General features: G+C 39.4%; 3 protein-coding genes across 5 annotated transcripts in view; 2 read left to right on the forward strand and 1 right to left on the reverse strand.

The window, feature by feature from the left end:
* Positions 1-9615, forward strand: part of LOC6504831 (broad-complex core protein) — a 49227-nt gene extending 39612 nt beyond the window's left edge. For 2 of the 3 annotated variants that reach the window (XM_044716971.1, XM_044716972.1), the window contains one exon: positions 1167-1792. In XM_044716971.1, the coding sequence (XP_044572906.1) occupies positions 1167-1417 (251 nt within the window). In that variant the 3' untranslated portion in view covers positions 1418-1792. Of the gene's footprint in view, positions 1-1166; positions 1793-5395 lie in introns of those variants that run through there. The other variant, XM_044716968.1, reaches the window with a different exon arrangement.
* Positions 9616-12128: 2513 nt separating this feature from the next.
* Positions 12129-15581, forward strand: LOC6504833 (vacuolar protein sorting-associated protein 18 homolog). Its single transcript, XM_001966382.3, has 4 exons — positions 12129-12596; positions 12661-14748; positions 14808-14959; positions 15020-15581. The coding sequence occupies exons 1-4, from the start codon at positions 12287-12289 to the stop codon at positions 15494-15496; spliced, it is 3027 nt and encodes a 1008-aa protein (XP_001966418.1). The 5' UTR covers positions 12129-12286; the 3' UTR covers positions 15497-15581.
* On the reverse strand, positions 15532-17194 carry LOC6504679 (protein C19orf12 homolog). Its single transcript, XM_001966383.4, has 2 exons — positions 16694-17194; positions 15532-15855 (listed from the first exon to the last, which is right to left on the reverse strand). Exons 1-2 carry the CDS (start codon positions 16893-16895, stop codon positions 15635-15637), a joined length of 423 nt encoding a protein of 140 aa, XP_001966419.1. The 5' UTR covers positions 16896-17194; the 3' UTR covers positions 15532-15634.
* Positions 17195-17292: the final 98 nt, after the last annotated feature.

Consider the following 17292-nt stretch of genomic DNA (forward strand, 5'->3'; position numbering starts at 1 on the left):
AGTAAATGCCGTACCGTTCCGAATTCATAATTATTTCATAAATCATAAATTTCATTACGAACGGAAGGAATATTTAAAAAGAGAAAAAGAAAAACAAAGAAACATCAATCACAATCCAGAAACACTCACACTACAGAAGGAAAATGAAGTATTTTCATAAAAATAAAAAAAAACCAACTGATATCGTGTTATTATTTAAATAAATAGAATGTATATAAGTGAAAAATTGTACGTGCCGAGGAATTCTTTCTTAAGTGTCTCTCCCCTAGGGTTTGGGTTTATGGAGGAAATGGGTTGATCGTTAATCGTTAATCGATTTAATCGATATAATCGTGTAGGTTTAAGCCATCCGTAATGTGTGTGTCTGTGCCGCTGTGTGTGTCTCTCTCTCTCTTTAGCTCTACCTCCGGGTTCCATCCAGTTTTCGACCCATCCCCTGCTCTGCTTCATCGCCTCAGTGTCCTTGTTGATCATCGGGCCTAACCTAACAAAAGATCGCCGTATATTAACTCACCAAGAAACCCACCCACGCCCCCACGCCCCCACGTTCCACGATCCAGCACTCCACTCCCCACACTCAATTCCACTGATCACCGATCACCGATAACAAACAGATAACCGATAGTTGTAACCGTTAACCGTTAACTGTCTGTCAGTCGATAACACGGGCCAGTCAGTCCATCGCCATTCTGCCATCTCTAATTGTGATGGCACCGCTCCACCACAAATATCCTTAAACACCAATCGAAATGCCACTCGGTGCTGCGACTGGACGAATGTTCTATCTATAATATTTTATAATTTTTTGTATGTATCTATATATGTAATGTTATAATTAATGTCCTTGCCATCCACCACATAAATACCACTCACGAATATGTTAGCCGAAGATATATATTCATGTGTGGTTATCGCATTCATACAGAATCAAACCAGAATAAAAATCGAAATATATATACATATATAATCAACTTCAGACCCCCCCAGACATATTTTTCCCAGCCCCCCCAACCCGACACTCATTTCTTAGCTTAAGAACGGTTGTTGCCCACACGATATAAGGCCCTATCTTTTTTTCAGTCAAGTAATTGATTGATTAAACAATAAAAAAAAAGCAAATACCACAACCATTATCCAAAATCCAACACTCCACTACCAATTTGCAGGAAACTCGCCCAAGAAACTCTTCTCATGCCAGCTCTGCGGTAAGCTCCTCTGCTCGAAAGCCTCGCTCAAGCGTCACATTGCCGACAAGCATGCTGTGCGCCAAGAGGAGTATCGTTGCGCCATCTGTGAGCGGGTCTACTGTTCCCGTAACTCCCTAATGACGCACATTTACACCTACCACAAGTCCCGGCCCGGCGAAATGGAAATGAAGGACATCAAGCTCTACAACCAGTTCAACTCGTCGATCTGAGACCATCTTGCCACGCCCATGCCGGTTTGTCCGAGCAGCGTGCCACATTCTCATCATCAACAAAATCCTCAACAAACAGCACAGTCACCATCAATGAAAAAATTCAACTCGACTATGACACAACCGACCATGAACTTAAATACTAGCCAAGACTTTAGCAAGAGACCACCGAATTTGGTGAATGATCAGTACCAATTGATGATACAACAGCGTCAGATAATGACACTATATGATTACTACCTCTATCAACGGACGGGACATAGCAGCCAATCTTCGATTGCCACAACGAGCAACTAGAATTTAGCAACTAGGGACCTCTAACTAACTAACACTAGAACTCAAACTTAAAGCAATGCCATTACGTAGTGATATATACACACCTTACAACATACATACCTACTATATATTGACGTTTGCGAACAAAATAGTTATTATAATATACAAAACATTATAACGTATTATTCGAAAAAACAAAAAGACATTAGACCTTTAAGATAGATATAATAATGGAGGACACTTTGGAACTCTCTATAGACATTAGGATTAGATTAGAGGAACGATTAACCTATACATCGATGTCAACCTAAACGTAGACTTGCTGACTTTTCAAAACTCATGCCTATATGGACCAGTATATGGAGATACATATATTAACTGTTTTACACTCTGTGGCCTTCTTTTACCTTATACCTCATACAACGTACTTGTAGTCAATTTTACAATTATTTTCTGATAGTTCGGAAACGGACGGACCTCGCACAAGTTGCCTTCTCTTATAACTAAATACTGTAACTTCCTACTCGAACTGGACAAACTGAACAGATTATAATGTGCTTTCTTCCACAACAAACAAATACTTTTAGAGCGATTATATACACATATATATATATATATATATAGAAATATAACTATATAGATGAATAGTTAATAATGGAATTTAAAAGAGAAGAAAAGTATAAATAGAGCTATTAAAGAGCTGCTGGCGTGGCAATGGAATGGAGCTCGGCTTGACATCATCAACAACATTAGAGCGTTTATTGTCGAGCGGAGCTTGAAAACGATATATCCAGGAAGATATCCAGAATGCTGTATCCAGAATGGACTTGAGCTGGCTAACTTGATCTCGTCATCCACCAGCTTACTCGCTACCCGCACTCGCTACTCGTTAGTCAGTCAAAGTAGAAGATCACGCGCTTGCCAAAGGTTAGCCCCAAACACCTTACTACATTGGTAGCCAACTATCAAGTATCCAAAAGTATCCGACCATGCGCAGATACGTAGTTAGTCATACATGCTATCTCTCTCTCTCTCTCTCTCATGGCAACTCTCGTCTTTACCACTTTCTATCTCTCAGAGTCTCTCTCGCTCTGTCTATGGTAGCTCGGTTCTATTGGTGATCTATTTACACAAGTATATCTCTTTACAACTTTCTATCTACACACTAACGGATTTGGGAGCTCTTACTCGCTCCTCGTCACTCGCTACTCGTTACTTTTCAATAAAGCAAGGATTACCAGACCGAGCTCCAATAGAAGCGCGTAGTCTCCTCCTAATGCCGCCTAATACTCGTATGTATATTGTAACCACATCTGCCTGCTCAAGTGCCTCCGAACTCTCGCCTCCCCTCTCTCTTTCTCTCTCTCTCTCTCGACTCGCTCCCACTCTTTCTACTAGACCGCCGTAGCATAGCCTAACCACTTCTCATGTACAAAAAAAAAATCATCTGCGACCTGTAAGTACGCCTCTCACTCGCTACCGTAGTGGAACTCGCTATATTTCTTCCTTCTTCTCGCTCACACGCCTAACCTATAATACTAATCAGAAAACTAAAGGCTAACTATCTACATAACTATCCTACTTTCTTCTGTCTTCTGGCTCTCTCTCTATCACATTCTTTCACTCTCTATCGACTATGCTGTACTAACCGTAGTGATCAAATTTCGGCTACTTCGATCTCTAGCTACTTTCCCGATCGATATGGAATTTGGAAACTAACGGGGATCACTAATAGAGGATACTTTACTCACCCAGTAGAACTAGCAGTCGGTTAAACAGAGATCCGACTAACATTATATCTCAGTTTCTCAGCTCTTAGCTCTTAGCTCCTCCACTACTGTTCATCTCGATCTTGATCTCGATCCTTTGCTCCTCTCTCGCCGCGTTGACTTCCCCAGTATCGTTGTCTCTATCCACTGTCTCTATCCACTCTCTCTCTCTCTCTGTCTCTGTCTCATCACAACTGTACCCGCTCTGATGCAACTGTATAAAATAAGCAAGAGTCTTATCCCCCACATATGTAAAAAGATTCCAACTTCCAACTATAAATATCATAAATAGACCTACATACATATATATATATATATAATAATAATAATAATAATAATAAAAATAATGGAAAAAACGAACGCTGCAACTATAATAGATCTACATAAATATAGAACTCAGTCTACTCTCAATTAATCACAATATTTCGTATTTGGTAAGTTTGCGTCGTCGTAGGGCCACGACAACTCGAATCCAGTCTCTCGCCACGCTTCCACGCCTTTGAAATCTTCTGATTCGAGGGCCCACAACATCTTACTAACTGCAATCATAGCTTATTATTTGCCTAACTTACCTTACCACCTTACCTTAAAGCTTTAGTTTTGTTCGATTTCCACCCTAATTTCATCACAAAAGAAAAGCAAACAAAACTCTAAAGAAAATGCCTATCCGACGAAACCAACCAACCAAACCGACCAAACCAAAATTGAATTAAACGACACATCTGAAAGTCATATTCGAAATGCGATTAGCTTCTAATTTAGTCTAATGTTTATTGCTTTACTTTTGATTCTTTGCTCTCGCTAGTCTCTCTCGCTGCATGCTACTCGCGCTTGCCTCACTCGCTAAAAGTCACTCGCTGCTTGCTGCTTCCGCTTGCTACCAATCCTGCTACTCCCTACCCTGCATTCTCATTTCCATTTCCATTTCCATCACCTTCCATCACTACCTCAACAACACACTCTCTCAACCATTTGACACTCATTAATAAACAATTTCGTGTTGTGATTATGCATGTGCACTGTTTGTTTGGTTGTAGTGTAACTCGTAACTATATTTGTAACTCGTCGTATCTTTTTTTAAAATGTATATATGTACAATCGGTTGTTAAATAGCTTAATTTCCCCTCCCTATTTTATTACGCCTTACGAACTACTTATATATTAGTCACAAAAGTGTACAGTGTACAGAATTATCGATCGGAAACGATTGCTTTCGTTATCGGACCGCCGTCTGGCGAGTAGCCGTCTATCACTCGCTACTCGGCGGAATGAGACTAGTTACTCTCTCTAGTAGGAAAGAAGTTAGACGCCTTCTCTGCCATAACCTCCACACATCTGCATATATATAACATTTAGATTCAAGCCAAAATCAAGGAACCGAAAGTTTAGTTTGATTTTGAGATTGTATCAGATCATGCATTACCTCTATCTTTACAAATATATATATACAAAAAGAATAATAATAATAATATTAAAATATTAAACTTTATAACGCTTTACTCTCTACGCTAGTCACTTAAATATATATATATATATATAAATTTCAAACTGAGGAAGTTAATTAGTGCTATAATAGAGCATTCAAGCATCGTATTTTAATTTAAACCCGAAACCCAAAACCAGATCCTTGATAATCCTTGTAACTTGAACCTGTTAACTTGCACTTTTTAATTTCCCATATACTCTCTACCTAAGAATTAATAAGAATCTTAAAAAAAAAGCAAAAAATATAAATATATATATATTTTTTTTCAAATATCAAAATATTACTTAGTGAGTAAATCACTATTCTATAAGACACCACCCAACCACCCAGCCACCCACTTTCTACACCAAAACACAAATATCCTTTTCCTTAAAAATTTTTAAAATATTTAATGATGATGATTTTTAATGTATTTTTTTGTTGTTGTTGTTTTTGAATCCTGTGCAGGACCGCACAGCATCACCCGCTCAGCAGCCACCTCGCCCACCAGCTCCGTATCGTCGCCACCATCGCCGCCCACGGCCCTCACCTCGCCCACCAGCTCCCTGAACGGGAGCCTGGCCGCCGCCGTCTACAATCTCCACAGCCACGCCCATGCCGTCGTCCTGAAGCACGCCACCTCGCCCCCACGCCCCGGCAGCGTTGGCAGCAGTCTTGGCAGCAATCTCTGCACCTCCTCCTCATCCGCCTCCTCGAGCAGCAATGGCAGCAACAACAACAACATCTCCAGCAGCATCTCCAGCAACACCAACAACAACAGCGATGGCCTTAGCAATACCAACAACAACAACAACAATAATAATAATGGTGGAAGTCCACCAGGAGCCGGTGGTGCCCCCCAATTGCCATTGCGAATGCCACCACCCACTAGTGGCGGAATCAATGAGCCGCAAGAGTGCCCGTACTGTCGCAGGACATTCTCGTGCTACTACTCGCTGAAGAGGCACTTCCAGGATAAGCACGAACAGTCGGATACCCTGTATGTGTGCGAGTTCTGTCATCGACGGTATCGCACCAAGAACTCGCTGACAACCCACAAGAGCTTGCAACATCGGGGATCGAGCGGAATGCTGAAGCGACTGCTGAAGACATCGGCCATTAAGCACGGCCTGGTCGGACATGCTGGGGGGCATGGGGCGCACGGTGGCCATGGAGGACATGGCGTCCATCCCCATACACATCCCCACCATCATGCGCTCTCCCATCCGCGGCCCAGTTTGTTCGATTTCGGGAGCGAGTTGGGACAACCGCCGCCGGGCATCCAATAGGAGCTAAGTTGGCGGGCCATCTTTTAAACAATTATTAACTAAACAGATAATAATATTAATGATAAAAAAAAATATATTAACACTCAGACCAGCTACACACACTTTGCCCAACAAAAAGTTTCAAGAAAAAAGGATTGTTTTTCGCAAAAAAAGAAAAAAAAACCAAAAGGAGGCAGAAACCAAAATGGTTTTTTTTTTTTTTCAAACGGCCTCCTCTCGAAGAGCCTCTATATAATGCTAGGACTCTAGTTCTTAAATAATCTTAATTAATGAAGCCTTCTATATAATTTCTACATATAATATAATACTATATATATATTTTTTTTGTTTTTTTTTTCACCCATTACTATTATAGTTTAGTTGATATATTTAATTTTTTGTGCTGCTCTCAGCTACTTAGTAGTGGAAGCAATTACGCTGCTTCATGTGCAATACCTCAAGGATCGTGTAAATACTTTCGATAAATCATAAAAAAAAATAAATACAAAAAAATAAAAAATATATAAATACCTCTTGGAAGCTGAAAAAGCAAAAAAAAAATAATAATAATAATAAAAAAATAAGAAATCAAGCGTGAAGTTGCGTTTTTAAAAATTAAATACTTATTAGTGTTTAGAGTTATGTTTTTTTTTTTTAAATCTAACATTTAACAAAAAAAAATGAAAACATGGGAAGAGAACGAAGGACTAGAACACACACACACCCATACACACTCACAAAAACACACACATATACAAAAACACACAAACACCATTACAAGTCTACACTCAGAGAAGGGAAAGTTGATTTTTGTCAAGAAGGTGATTTTTTTTGGTACATATCAAAACTGAATCTGAATCTTAAACCAAAAACCCTTTTTGACTTAAATCACACTTGAGTTTTATTTTATTTTTTAATTTAAAAAAAAAAAAACAATGTTCTCCAGAAAATAAAAATAAAATATTGAAGAAAAAATGGTGACGGCCTAAGAGCCTGGATTTTAAAGTTTAAGGATGTGTGTATTTTTTTTCGAAGGAAACTAATTGTAAAGCTAGGACAGTTGTAAGATTAAACTTTAAGATTTAACAAAAAGAAAACTAATGTTAAACATATATAACAAGAAGAAGAGAAGCAACAAGCAAACAAACAAACAAACCAACAAACAAAACAAACAAAAAACAAAAGTAAAACGTTATCAGGGATAAAAAATATCAAGTATGTCGTAGCAAAAGTCCTTTTTTTCTACTTATACAAATACAAAATAATACCATACCAATACACAAATAAATATATATATATATGTAGATGTATATTTATATATATATATATTCTAAGGACGAATAAAGTAACAGAAATTGAAATGAAATTTTGTAAATGCGTACGCATCAAAAGAGCAACAATTATACTAAAGTCTATGTATACATACATGTATATACTTTACACCATTTACCATATATACCATAACATATATAAATATATATATATATCTATATATATATATATATATAGGGTTTACCAAGCACAGGGAGTGAAAAAGGGACAAAGTTATAGGAACAAGAGAGAGAGAGCTGCAAATCAAGGATTAAAAAAAAAGCATTAAACACAAAAGCCGCAAAGTAACTCAGTGATTTTTTCCACCAGCGAAGTACAAATGTTCTGAAATTAAAATTTTTTTTATTAAACAAAAAAAAACAAAAACAAAACCTAAAATCTTATAAAAAATTTTACAAAAAGTAAACGTTAGAAATGCGAATTAAATCCAAGACAAAAAGCAGAAGTAACAGCCAAACTTTTAAAATTGTATATAATTACAAACTCTCAGGGGAGCTATGCAGCTAAGAATATATATATATTTCTATATATATATCAAAAAAAAAATATTTAAAGTTCAGGGTAAAATACAAAAACTGCCCCTTAAAAAATAAAAACAAAGAACCCCAAGTGCAAAAGTAAAAACAAGTCGAACAATGTGTATCAATTCATGTCTCAGGAATTTCTTAAAATTAAAAAAAAAAAACCAACATCTAAACTAAAAATAACATCTTCCACTAAAAAAATAAAATATAAAAAAAACACTGGGCATATCAGATCGAACTCTTTATCATAAAAAAAAGTGCGAGTTTTTCTTGTCGATTTCTTGTCATTCGAAACAAAATAGATATAGAAAGAAAAAATATATAGAGCAGCCGTAGGTATAGGATTATTAGTATTCTTTGTGCCATGCTAACCATGGGATTGGTGTAGGAGAAAGAAGGATAAGAATAATATGAGAGGGTTAACCAGGATAACAAGGACATCAGCAGTCGTACCAGCAAAAGTTCCATCCTTCAGCAGATCCAACATAAATATTAAATAGTAATTTATTCAATTCTAATGGCAGGATTTTATTTTTTTTTTTTGTTTTATTTTCGGAAGCATAATTCGGAAGGGATAATGGATGGAGAGAGGAGCTAGAGCTATGGTGTCCTACGATTCTCTATATTTTCATGGCATAGATTTTTTATATATATAATATATATATTATATATTTAATCCACTTTCACAAACCCACACACTCACACACACAAACATCTGCTACGCACACATATTTATGATTTTTTTGTACAATTTTAGTTATTAGTTTTTAAACACTTATATATATATATATTAATAAATACACATTACTTTATATTATATCTATAATTTTGAAGCGAAATTAAACAAAAAACTTGACTCTTTTGTATTTTAAGTAATTAATCCGATTTATAATTATTATTTTTTGAAACAAAAAATATGAGACAAAAACGAAAAATAATGCAAATGCAAAAACAAACTGTGATCTTACGAAAAAATCTTTGACAAAGTGAAAATGTTCATTTTCCTTGTTCGAAATTCCGTTTTGGCTGTTTATTTTTTTTATTAAATATATATATTATATTAATTTTTGTAACTTATGTTATCTCAAAACGAGACGATTAATTTAAATCTCTCGCAAAATTTATGTTTAGGAAAAAAAAGAGAAAAAAACTGTGAATGCGAACTTTTGTATTATTTTTTGTGCACCTCTATAATATACACGTATTGTTTAAAACAAAAATGAAATCTTATTCAAAATTATATGTTTGGCCTTATGTTACATAAACACAATAAACCAATAATTTTCAAATACAAAATTGTACACTCTTGGACTCTCTTTATTATATTTTCTAACAATTTTTTATTTAGTTTTTAAACAAGAAACGAAAAACAAACAAAAATGTCTATGAAAAACTCAGGGAAACTGCTCAGGAACTACTCTAACTTGTAAGAAGTCTCCAAAATCCCCTCCAAAAAAGATATGGAAATAAATCGACCTCACCACATTATCTATCCATATATGATCCGAATCTGAATCGGATAATGGAGCTCTAGCATGGCCAAAATAAACTGAAAAAAGAAAAAGGAGAAGCGTTTAATTCGTACCATTAATAAGAAGATTTTGAATCATATTAATGTAGTTGATAGCTCTAAAGTTCATATAAAGATATATTCTTAGAAACCTAGAGTCGTATATGTATTTGACGCACTTTCCAGCCCCCATGCCCTTTGACCTATAACCTTTGACCCCCTCAACAAATATATATCTGTTTGTATCTGATTGATCGAAGAAGTGAGAGAAGGAGAAAAAAATTATAAAATTAAATGATGAAAATGCAACGCATATCACATGAGAAGGGAAATTATTACAAAAATTCGGACAAAACAATTAGATAATTGAAAATTATTAGTCAAAATTATTAATTATATTATACAAAAAAAAATACATATGCATATACAACATATACATTAACATATAACATATATATGTGAAGAAAATCTTGATGTGTACAGGCATATATGTATATGTGACTATAAAAAACAAAATAAAATACATTTCGGAACTATGCTGTTTATTAATTTAACTTTTCGGTATTTAAAACAAAAAAAATCTGTGATTAACTACAAAAAATTTAAATTTTAAAAATTAATTGTATAGCGATAACGATGTTTATACTTCATTGCCAAAAACAAAAAATGACAAAAAAACAAAATCATGTTTTTTGGATTTTATGAAAAATAGTCAAAAATGTATATGCGGTTGCATTTTCCAAAATACTTTCGGCTATACAATATATACATATATTATATAATTTACCCAAAAAAAATATTCTAATGGATACAGATACACATCCTTCGCCAAAATAATCATTACAAAAGAACGATATAAGTCCACGCACATGCAATTAGTTGTACTTGAAGATGGAAACCTGATCGAGAAACATTATAAAAAATATAACTATTTTTTTTTTTGTAGGTTTTACTAGACATAATATATATCTGTAATTTCGAACACTTTTAAAGTCCGAATTTATTAAAAAATCGAAAGAATTGAAGGAGAAACAAACAAAAAACATGAGTAATCATTAAAAGTAAAGAAAAGAAAAAATGCAAAGATTAAAACTTAGTAAATAAAATGCACAAGTAACGAGATGAGAAACGAACCGATTTCATGTATACAAAATAATTGTACATTTTTTTTATTACTAAAACTATTAAAAAAAAAAATCAAACGAAAAACAAAACAAAAAACTTTAGACGATAGTTGTGACTCAAATACGTCGTCGTACCACAAAAAACATTTATTAAAAATAAAATTAAAGTAAAAGAAATACAAAATACAAAATAGAAAAGATGGATTGCAGATGAGTCGATTGAAAGATACAAGATAAAAAGATACAAAGATACGAGAGATGTTTATCAACGGATTGCATTGTGCAGGCCAAGTGTTATGACCCCGTTAACGACTCTGGCCAACAGACACGCATCAAACATAAATATATATAAATAATATAATTACATGTATACAAAAAGAAAACACTAATTATTAATAAAAATTTAAAAACAAAAGTTCGTATGGTTTAATTATTTAAAATTTAAAAAATTTAAAATTTATTTAAAACTGTTTTTATAGTTTCTTGGAAATTTTAATAAATTATAAATTCTTTGACCAAATATATTTAAATTTCTCAGAAATAAAAATAGTTCTTGATTATACATAATAAATTCAGAGAATCATAATCACTATTGTGCCAATAAAAAACTGACCTCCATAAAAAGAAATTGTTATTTTATTTCCCAAGAATTATTTTCTAGATTGTAGCAAACCATATGTACATAGGTTATTGTTTAAATATAGAAGTTAAACGATAATAATTTCCTTTTTTATTTATTTTTATGAAAACATCAATAATGCATGTTTTTTAAAAGAACTGTGATTTTATCTCTTAAACATTTGAAATTTATAAGCTTTATCTTTATCGTTTAATCAAGAAAAGCTTTACAGCGAGCTTTAAAGGGGGGAATTGGATTTAAAATCGTAAAAATATGTTTTTTTCTTGTTTGAGGTTTCTATTTTTTGTTTTTTGCTAAAATTTAATGCTATTACTATAACAGTTCACATGTTAAGTAAAAACTGAAGAGATTTTAATTAAAATTAAAGTAAATGAAAGATATATAGAGTATTTTTTAAACTTTAAGTGATAAATATAGTATTAACAGTACATTTTTATGGCCTACCAAAGAAATATTAAATAGTGTGATGTTTTAGGGATTTTATTTCCATTTTTTGACTACTTTTTATCTAACATATTAATCTCTATAAAAATAAAATAGTTATTTTTTGGAAATAACATTGAGACAAATTATAAAGCCAAGTACTTGAACAGGATAACAATTATAGAAAAGTGTAATTTTTAACACTATTTATTAAAATCCTAAAAAATACTAAAATCAAAAAATATCTCCAACTTTACTTAATAATATATTATTAAAAAAAGTATTATATTTAAGTTTATTTATTTGAATCCCCCCCTTAAAGCTTAAAAGCTTTTTCAAAAAGTAACCGCGTATAGATATTTTCCAGCACTGTCATGCTGTATATCGATAATTACCCGTGGTTATCGATATCCGCTGATTGTGGGCGTATGGGGAAAAATTCAGGGAAATAGTAAACATTGAAGACAAAAGGATTTTTTGAAGGTAGCACGAACCATTGGTGACCCATTGCCCCCTCGGACGATACAGTGCAGCAGCAATGGCGCATGCAACGCCCAAGGAACCCCGGTTCCTGCCCCGCGTCGAACGGGTGCCGAAGAACAAACCAGAGGCCGCATCCGGAAACCCATTTGTGGCCACCTCCTCCGGGAATCCCTTCGATACGGACGATGAGGAGGAGCAGCAGGGCATCTTCAGCAAGCACAAGATGCTGCTCCGCATCCCCACCAAGGCCAACGGGGAGATGCTGCACCTGACCGTCTCCAAGAACTGGTTATTCTGCATCATGAACAACGCGGAGAGGACGACCTTGCTGAGGTTCTTCCTGCCCAGAGCCATTCCACCGGGTGGTATGTTATTCGTCCTCATTCCAGCTCTGAATCCTCCCTAATCTTGTTTATTTTCCACCCACAGAGGCCGTTCTGGATAAGTATCTCTCCGGCACCGGCTACAAGATCACCCGCATTTTCCTCGATCCCACGGGCCATCATCTGATCGTGTCTCTGGTGCCGAAGTCGGCCGGCTCTGGTGTCTCACCTGACTTCCTCTACGTCCACTGCACCCAAACGGCCCAGGCTCAGACCCTGAAGGTCCGGCGCATCGAAAAGTTCAAGGATCACGAGATCACAGCCGTGGCTTTCAATCCATTCCACGGCAATGACACCACAACGGGCTCCATTCTGCTGGGCACCAGTCGGGGTCTGATCTTTGAAACCGAACTGAGTCCCGCCGGCGAAGGACACATACCAAAGAAGCAGGTCTACGACCTGGGACTGGGCCGACTCAAGTATCCCATCACAGGACTCAGGCTCCTGTGTGCATCCATCGGCAGCCGGTACATGGTGGTGGTGACCAGTCCCGAGTGCATATACGCCTTCAAGGAAACCCTGCGGCCGGACGAACGTTCCCTGAACCCCATTTTCGCCAACTACGTCAGCGGCGTCCAGGAGCCGCACTGCGAGGAGAGGAAAACGGATCTGAACTACTCCCAGCTGAGATTCTACGCCACGCCTCAGAGCAAGTATCCCAAGCAGTGGGCGTGGCTGTGCGGCGTTGGGATACGAGTGGGTGAGCTGGCCCTGGAGGATAGTACTGGCGCCACACTGGTGGGAGACACCCTCATCTCCCTGGACTTTGACAAGAAAACCTACCTCTCGTACGAGGAGCGACGGCTGAGCATTCCGAAGGCCTTCGTGCTGACCGAGTTCCATGCCGTGCTCCTCTACGCGGACCACATCCGGGCCATCTGCCTGCTGAACCAGCAGCTGGTCTACAAGGAGTCCTTCGACGAGGCGGAGGTGGGCAGGCCCCTGAATATCGAACGGGACGAGCTAACCGGCTCCATTTACGTCTACACGACCAAGACGCTCTTCAACCTGAAGGTGACCAACGAGGAGCGGAACATCTGGCACATCTACCTGGAGAAGGGGCAGTACGAACGCGCCATGGCCTCGGCGGCTGGTAATCTGGAGCATCTGCAAGTGGTCCTCGAGCGAAGGGCAGAGGCCGCCTTCGAGGAGGGCGCCCACGAGGTGGCGGCCAACTTTTACGCCGAGACGGAACATCCCTTCGAGGAGGTGTGCCTGAAGTTCATGGTTCTGCCGGACAAGAGGCCCATCATCAACTACGTGAAGAAGCGCCTGCGGAAGCTGACCACCGGGAAGCCCCTGGATCTAGCCAGCGTAGACGAGGACCATGCCAATGCTGTCAAAGCCATGGTGCTGTGGCTCATCGATCTCTACCTGATCCAGATCAACATGCCCGACCAGGACGCTGAGCGGCGGGAGGCGTGGCAGACGGAGTACGACGAGTTCATGGCGGATCCCCACGTCCTGGCCTTCACCGTGAACAACAGTGCCGATGCCCAGGAGCTGATAGCCCAGCATGCGGATCCCACCAACATGGCCAAGTTCGCCATCGCCATCGGGGACTACGAGCAGGTGGTCACCCAGCAACTGAAAGCCGATAACTACTCCGGAGCGCTCCAGACCCTCGCCCAGCAACGGAAGCCCGAGCTATTCTACAAATACATTCCCCTGCTGATGGGCAAGCTGCCCAAGCCCACGGTGGACACACTGATGGCGCAAGGATCCCGGCTGGATCTGGAGAAACTAGTGCCGGACATGGTGGTCATAGAGACGAGGGAGCAGCGGGAGCAGACGATGCGCTACTTGGAGTTCGCCATCTACCAGCTGAATACCACCTACGATGCCGTTCACAACATCCTCCTGCACCTGTACGCGGAGCACCAGCCGAAGCAGCTGATGAAGTACCTGGAGATCCAGGGACGCGACGAAACCCTCGTCCACTACAACATCCAGTACGCCCTCAAGGTGTGCACGGATCTGGAGGTGAAGGAGGCGTGCGTCTTCCTGCAGTGCCTCCTCAATATGTGGGATCCGGCGGTGGCTTTGGCCCTGACATTCGACATCAAGCTGGCCAAGGAGACGGCCAACAGGCAGACGGATGCCCAGCTAAGGAGGCGACTGTGGTTGAGGATAGGTGACTGCTTCTGAATAGGTTTTAGATCCCATTTCCTGTAAAACCTTCTTCACTTCCAGCTTACCACGACATCAAGGGCACCGACGACGTGAAGAAGGCCCTGAATCTCCTCAAGGAATGCGATCTGCTGAGGATCGAGGATCTGTTGCCATTCTTTGCCGATTTCCAGAAGATCGACAACTTTAAGGATCCCATCTGCGAGGCATTAGAGGTGAGTCCGGAGAAAAATTAATCCCAAAAATGAGAGCTAGAAGTTCTTGTTCTCTTCCAGAAATACAACAAAAGTATTCAGGAACTGCGCCATGAAATGGACGAAACCCAGAAGCAATCCGATCGCGTGCAGAGGGAACTGCAGAAGCTGCGGGAACACAAAATCCTGATAACCCCGGAGGACAACTGCTCCCTTTGCAACCTAATGGCGCTGGCCAAGCCCTTCTTCGCCTTTATGTGTGGCCACAAATTCCACAATGACTGCCTGGAGAAGCAGGTGGTGCCGCTGCTCACCAAGGAACGTAGTCGCGAACTGACCACCCTGAAGCACCAGCTGGAAGCGGAGCTGCAGTCCCAGCAGGCATCCGGTGCTGTTCCCAAGCAGCAGGCGGTGGAAATGCAACGGAAACGTCTGAAAATCCAAACCCAAATCGAAGACATTCTGGCGGGTGATTGCTTGTTCTGTGGCCTCTACATTGAAATCGTGGACCAGCCCCTGGTGGACGACTGGGATCAGGTCAATGTCGAGTGGGAGTAGCCTTGATTCCACCTGCTTTTTGTTTCACACCGATATCCGTGTACATATAGACGAGTATTTATTAATAAACTTATACAAATCACAAGCCACATTCAAGTCACTAGTTTCTCGGAGCTCGACTTGGCCAGCGGATGCCGGTCAGTCGACGATCTGCATGCGCAGCTCGTTGGTCACGAAGGACATGACCGTGTTGAGCACTGCCTGCTGGATGGAGGCGTTCTGGACGATCAGTGGCAGCAGCATCACCACGTCGGTGGGATGGATCTCGGCCACGGCCTTGGAGACGTGATTAACGAGCTGTTCCTTCTGGTCGTCGGTTAGGTCGTTCAGCAGGATCTCTCCCAGGGGACGGAAAGTTCCTGAAAGTGGAAAAGGTTAGGGATTAAATGATGATTACTAGATTGGGATTGGAGTCATAAGGCAGGATGGGGGTTCTTGGGAAGGTTGATGACTATGATGCCCTACGAGGCCAATATCTTGGCCAATTCCCGATTCCGATTCTTGAGCGGAATACTTCAAACGATTTGTGGATCGATTCTCCATCGATCTGCATCAAAATCTGGCAACGAAATATTTTTTCAATTTTTTTCATATTTTTCCTGGGGAGACCCCTTTGGAAAGTGGGTTTTTGGCCAATGGCCCCTTGGGAGGGCCATATCTCGGCCAATTCCCATCCGATTCTTGAGCGGAATACCTCAAACGATTTGTAGATCGATTCCCCGTCGATCTGCATCAAAATCTGGCAACGAAATATTTTTTCAATTTTTTTCATATTTTTCCTGCGGAGACCCCTTTGGAAAGTGGGTTTTTGGCCAATGGCCCCTTGGGAAGGCCATATCTCGGCCGATTCCCATCCGATTCTAGAAAGGAATACCTCAAACGATTTGTGGATCGATTCTCCATCGATCTGCATCAAAATCTGGCAACGAAATATTTTTTCAATTTTTTTCAAATTTTTCCTTTGGAGACCCCTGCAGAAAATGGGTTTTTGGCCAATGGCCCCTTGGGAAGGCCATATCTTAACCAATTCCCATCCGATTCTTGAGCGGAATACCTCAAACGATTTGTGGATCGATTCCCCATCATTCTGCATCTGATTATAAAATATTTTTGGAAATATTTTTAGTAAAAATAGGATTCTTGGGAATAAAGGAACCTCAGGAAACCCATCACGATTGAGTGGAATTTCCGACTTACCGCTGGTCATCTTGTAGGCGGCAATGCCACCGGCAGCTCCGCCCACCGCCAGGCCCACAGGACCAAGGAGCATACCGCCGGCGAAGGAGCAGGCAGCGCAAATGGCGGCTCCCTTGCCGGACTGCTTCACGGCCACCCGGACATTCCGCTCGTCCGCCACAATGGCAATCGCCTCCATCAGTTCCCGGGTATCGATTGGCATCTTTGACCTTTAGCTTTGTTGCGACGTGGAGTGCTCCTGTTGGCTGGGAATTTCGTAATTTCGTGACAACTTTTTGTTAGACTTTGGAGCTTAGTCGCCTTATCAAAAATATGTGTCATTCAATATAAAATCGTTCAAGCTATACACTTGGAGAAAAACTTTAACCCTCAACACTATTTATAGAACCAGCTTAGCTGCTGAGGTTGTAAATAAACCATAAAAACAGATAATTAAAAATAAACTTTTGAGCGGGCGACGCAATTTTTGTTTATTTGTTGCAAACTTTAGCAAGAGTGTGGCCAGCAGAGTGAAGTAAGACCATACCAGTTTTGGGACATTTGTGGGGAATTTTTCTCTTTTAAGCAGTTCAAACTGCTTGAATTGTTTATTTTTTAAA

Source organism: Drosophila ananassae, chromosome XL (genome assembly GCF_017639315.1).
Source record: "Drosophila ananassae strain 14024-0371.13 chromosome XL, ASM1763931v2, whole genome shotgun sequence".
NCBI classification, from domain to species: Eukaryota; Metazoa; Arthropoda; class Insecta; order Diptera; family Drosophilidae; genus Drosophila; species Drosophila ananassae.

Bases quoted from the DNA above. Each gene is read 5' to 3' on its own strand.
- LOC6504833 (XM_001966382.3), top strand. From the start codon at position 12,287: ATGGCGCATGCAACGCCCAAGGAACCCCGGTTCCTGCCCCGCGTCGAA. The intron at 12,597-12,660 runs GTATGTTATTCG...TTCCACCCACAG, and splicing joins CAGAGCCATTCCACCGGGTG to AGGCCGTTCTGGATAAGTAT. The intron at 14,749-14,807 runs GTGACTGCTTCT...CTTCACTTCCAG, and splicing joins GCGACTGTGGTTGAGGATAG to CTTACCACGACATCAAGGGC.
- LOC6504679 (XM_001966383.4), bottom strand. From the start codon at position 16,895: ATGCCAATCGATACCCGGGAACTGATGGAGGCGATTGCCATTGTGGCG. The intron at 15,856-16,693 runs GTAAGTCGGAAA...TTCCACTTTCAG, and splicing joins CGCCTACAAGATGACCAGCG to GAACTTTCCGTCCCCTGGGA.